This window comes from Colobus angolensis, unplaced genomic scaffold, assembly GCF_000951035.1.
Source record: "Colobus angolensis palliatus isolate OR3802 unplaced genomic scaffold, Cang.pa_1.0 Scaffold77, whole genome shotgun sequence".
NCBI lineage: Eukaryota > Metazoa > Chordata > Mammalia > Primates > Cercopithecidae > Colobus > Colobus angolensis.
Window position 1 is genome coordinate 4,012,198 of NW_012121487.1, and position 3,678 is coordinate 4,015,875.

Below are 3,678 nucleotides of genomic sequence, written 5' to 3' on the forward strand. Positions count from 1 at the left end.
CGCGGTCTCGGCTCACTGCAAGCTCCGTCTTCCGGGTTCACGCCATTCTCCTGCCTCAGCCTCCCGAGTAGCTGGGACTACAGGCGCCCACCACCACGCCCGGCTAATTTTTTGTATTTTTAGTAGAGACGGGGTTTGACCATGTTAGCCAGGATGATCTCCATCTCCTGACCTCGTGATCTGCCCGCCTCGGCCTCCCAAAGTGCTGGGATTACAGGCGTGAACCACCGCTCCCAGCCAGAATAAAACTCTTTTAAGTGAAAATCCAGATATCTAAAACATAATGTAAGAGAAGAGTGAAATGGTTTATCATAGAGTTCTTTTAAATAGCAAGTTTCTCTAGTAATTTAAAAAACTTAAAAAAAATATAGTTGATTCACCAACTTAGCCAAACATCCACCTGATGAAGAGGCTGGTTTTATATTCTCCACTTCTGTGGCAGGGAACATCAACACAAATAATTCAGAATTACAGGTAATCTAAAAATGTCTTTGGAAACTAGAATATGTCTTGGTATTTATTTAATATGACTGGGCAGCTTTCAAATACAGTTGACCCTTGACCAACAGAGGGTTAGGGATGCCAACACCCTAAACAGTCAAAAATCTGCATCCACCTTTTTTTTTTTTTTTTTTTTTTCCGTTTTGGAGACAGGGTCTTACTCTGTCACTCAGGCTGGAGTGCAGTGGTACAATCACGGCTCACTGCAGCTGCCATCTCCTGGGCTCAAATGATCCTCCTACCTCAGTCTCCTAAGTAACTGGGACCACAGATGTGTGCCATCACACCAGCTAATTTTAAAATATTTTTGTAGAGATAGGATCTTCCTGTGTAGCCCAGGCTATGTGTATAGTTTTCGATTCCCCTGAAAGCTAACTACTAATTGCCTACTGTTGACTAGAATCCTTACCGATAACATATATTTTGTGTTTTGCAAAATGTGCTGGGTTGTCACACCTGCTGGCGTAGCTGTAGCGATAGCAACAACTTCACAAATTTCTGTTTTTTTTTTTTGAAACGGAGTCTCGCTATGTTGCCAGGCTGGAGTGCAGTGGTGCAATTCCTTTTCTTTTTTCTTTTTTTTTTTTTTTTGAGACAGGAGTCTCGCTCTGTCGCCCGAGCTGGAGTGCAGTGGCCGGATCTCAGCTCACTGCAAGCTCCGCCTCCCGGGTTTATGCCATTCTCCTGCCTCAGCCTCCGGAGTAGCTGGGACTACAGGCGCCCGCCACCTCGCCCGGCTAGTTTTTTGTATTTTTAGTAGAGACGGGGTTTCACCGTATTAGCCAGGATGGTCTCGATCTCCTGACCTCGTGATCCGCCCCTCTCGGCCTCCCAAAGTGCTGGGATTACAGGCTTGAGCCACCGCGCCCGGCCTCCTTTTCTTTTTTCACAGTGGTCCTTATGCTGGATTCCTTTATCTTGAAGTGGCAGGCAACTGCAGCTGCAGACCCCAATCTACGGAACATACCAAACAAGTCAACTTTTTCTTGTAATGTCATGACTTTTCTCTGCTGCTTGGGAGCACTTCAGCATGACTAGTAGCACTTTGTATGGGTTCCATGGTGTTATTTAAGATTTATGGACTGGGTGTGGTGACTCACGCCTGTAATCCCAGCACTTTGGGAGGCTGAGGTGGGCGGATCACGAGGTCAGGAGTTCAAGCCCAGCCTGACCAACATGGTGAACCCCCGTCTCTACTAAAAATACAAAAAATTAGCTGGGCATGGTGCCTGTAATCCCAGCTACTCAGGAGGCTGCAGCAGGAGAATCGCTTGAACCCAGGAGTTGGAGGTTGCAGTGAGCTGAGATTGCGCCACTGCACCCCAGCCTGGACGAGACTCCATCTCAAAGAAAAAAAAAAGAGATTTATGGTATTGTACGCAATGAAAAACGAGAACTGAGCTCACTGCAATAGCAATAAGAGGTGGCTGTGAAATTATGACATTAGTACAGTGTGTACTACAGTGAATTTTATGCAGTTAGGATTTAATGCTGCACCTTTACGTTTCTCTTGACTACAAATGGCACCATGCATGATCTGTATTTGTGTGTGTACATTTTGATAAATTTTAACTTTCTATAGACGTGTATATTTTATGGTAGTAATAAAATAGACTAGTACCTACATATGCATTCACAACATACCTTTTTCTTAATTTTTTTTAGTATTTCTAAGTTACGGTTTGTTTGTGTTTTCAAATTGTCAACGAATTTCCAAAAAAAGTTCCAATATATTAAATATTTATTAGAAAAAAATCCACATATGAGTGGACCTGGGCAGCTCAAACTCGTGTTAAGGGTCAACTGTATTTAGTCATTAAATATATTTTTTAAGACTTATTGAACTAAATGGTGTCAAAGATACTGACATGAATAAGACCCTTTCCTGGCCCCTTTCTTGGGAAGTGTACATTCTAGTTGGTGATTTCATGGCAAATCTTGCTTTCATTGTTTTTGTCATATTTTCACCTTCCTTTCAGGAACTCCTTTATACTCTTTCCCTTTCTTGTGGTTTGTAGGGAAAAGATTTGAGAGTAGGATATTATTTAAACTCAGTCTCTTAACCCCCCACCCCAAATTCCAAAGGAAATGGGCAGGCATCAGATAACTTTTGAGGGGTCTTAAGAACCCCCTTTCTAGGGTGGTACTTCTACATTCCAGAATGCAGTATAGAGCCAGGAGTTGTTGAGATCAGAAGAAAGAAGTCATTCTTGTACCTCTCAGTTTTTCACAGCTTCAGTCATTACTTTAAAATCGTTTGAATTTCTAAGGTACCACACGCTGTATTCAACACAACTGCAAAACTGCATCTCCAGGCTAAGCAATTGTTGGTGTTCTGTTTCGACTGGTCCAAGCCTTTGAGGCTGTCCTCTCCTACTCTGCCGGTTGGGTGTCCAAGGCAGCTGATTTTCTTCCTTTTAGATGCTAAATTCTAGTTTTCATTTGCCCATTTCCCACTTCAGGTTTTGAGTTTTAATTCTACTAGAGGAAGCACCAGGATTCTTGAGTCTTGATTCTGCTTAAACCTTGATAACTCTCCAAAGAAATGATTTTTCTTTGCTTTCTTGGGGTCTTCCCCTTTTACTTCGATAAGTCTTTCAAGGAATTTGCAGTTTCCCCATAATCGTTTTGATAGGAGAAAGATTTTACATTGGGAAGCTCACAGAGGCAAGAGGACAGCATTTCTCAGAATTCCAGTTTGACCCTTCCCTCCCCTTCTTCCTTGCCACAGGCCAAGGAGCGGGAGCTGGAACTGAAGAACACCTGGTCGGAGAACAAGCTCAGCCGCCGTCAGACCCAAGCCAAATATGGATTCTAGGGCTCTGGAACTGATTGCTCCCAGGATCTCCTGCCAGCCCAGCTGGCCTGGCCCCCAGCTTCACCTCTGGGACCCCAGCTGCTCTAAGCCCAGGATCTCTTTCCCCAAGGACCCAGCCCTCGCCTCTGCGAGAATGAACATATTTGATAGATTTTTCTTAACAAGTTAGAAAATTCAGCTCCTGTCTGTCCTGGAGCTAGCAAAGACTTGTGTGATGCCTCTGAAGGGGCTCCGAGTTCTGGGATGGGAGTTTTGCTCCCTGTCAGGTGTGATGAAATGTCGAACCCTCCCCACCACCACTTTTTTTTTTTTTTAAACCAGGGATGTCTGTTGAAATAAAACATTCAGTCTGACAAACA

General features: G+C 43.9%; 1 protein-coding gene across 1 annotated transcript in view; it reads left to right on the forward strand.

The window, feature by feature from the left end:
• PRCC (papillary renal cell carcinoma (translocation-associated)) overlaps positions 1 to 3,678 on the forward strand; it is a 41,188-nt gene extending 37,510 nt beyond the window's left edge. Inside the window, exon 7 of the mRNA XM_011928453.1 lies at positions 3,233 to 3,678. Coding sequence (XP_011783843.1) covers positions 3,233 to 3,319 — 87 coding nt within the window. The 3' untranslated portion in view covers positions 3,320 to 3,678. The remainder of the gene's footprint in view (positions 1 to 3,232) is intronic.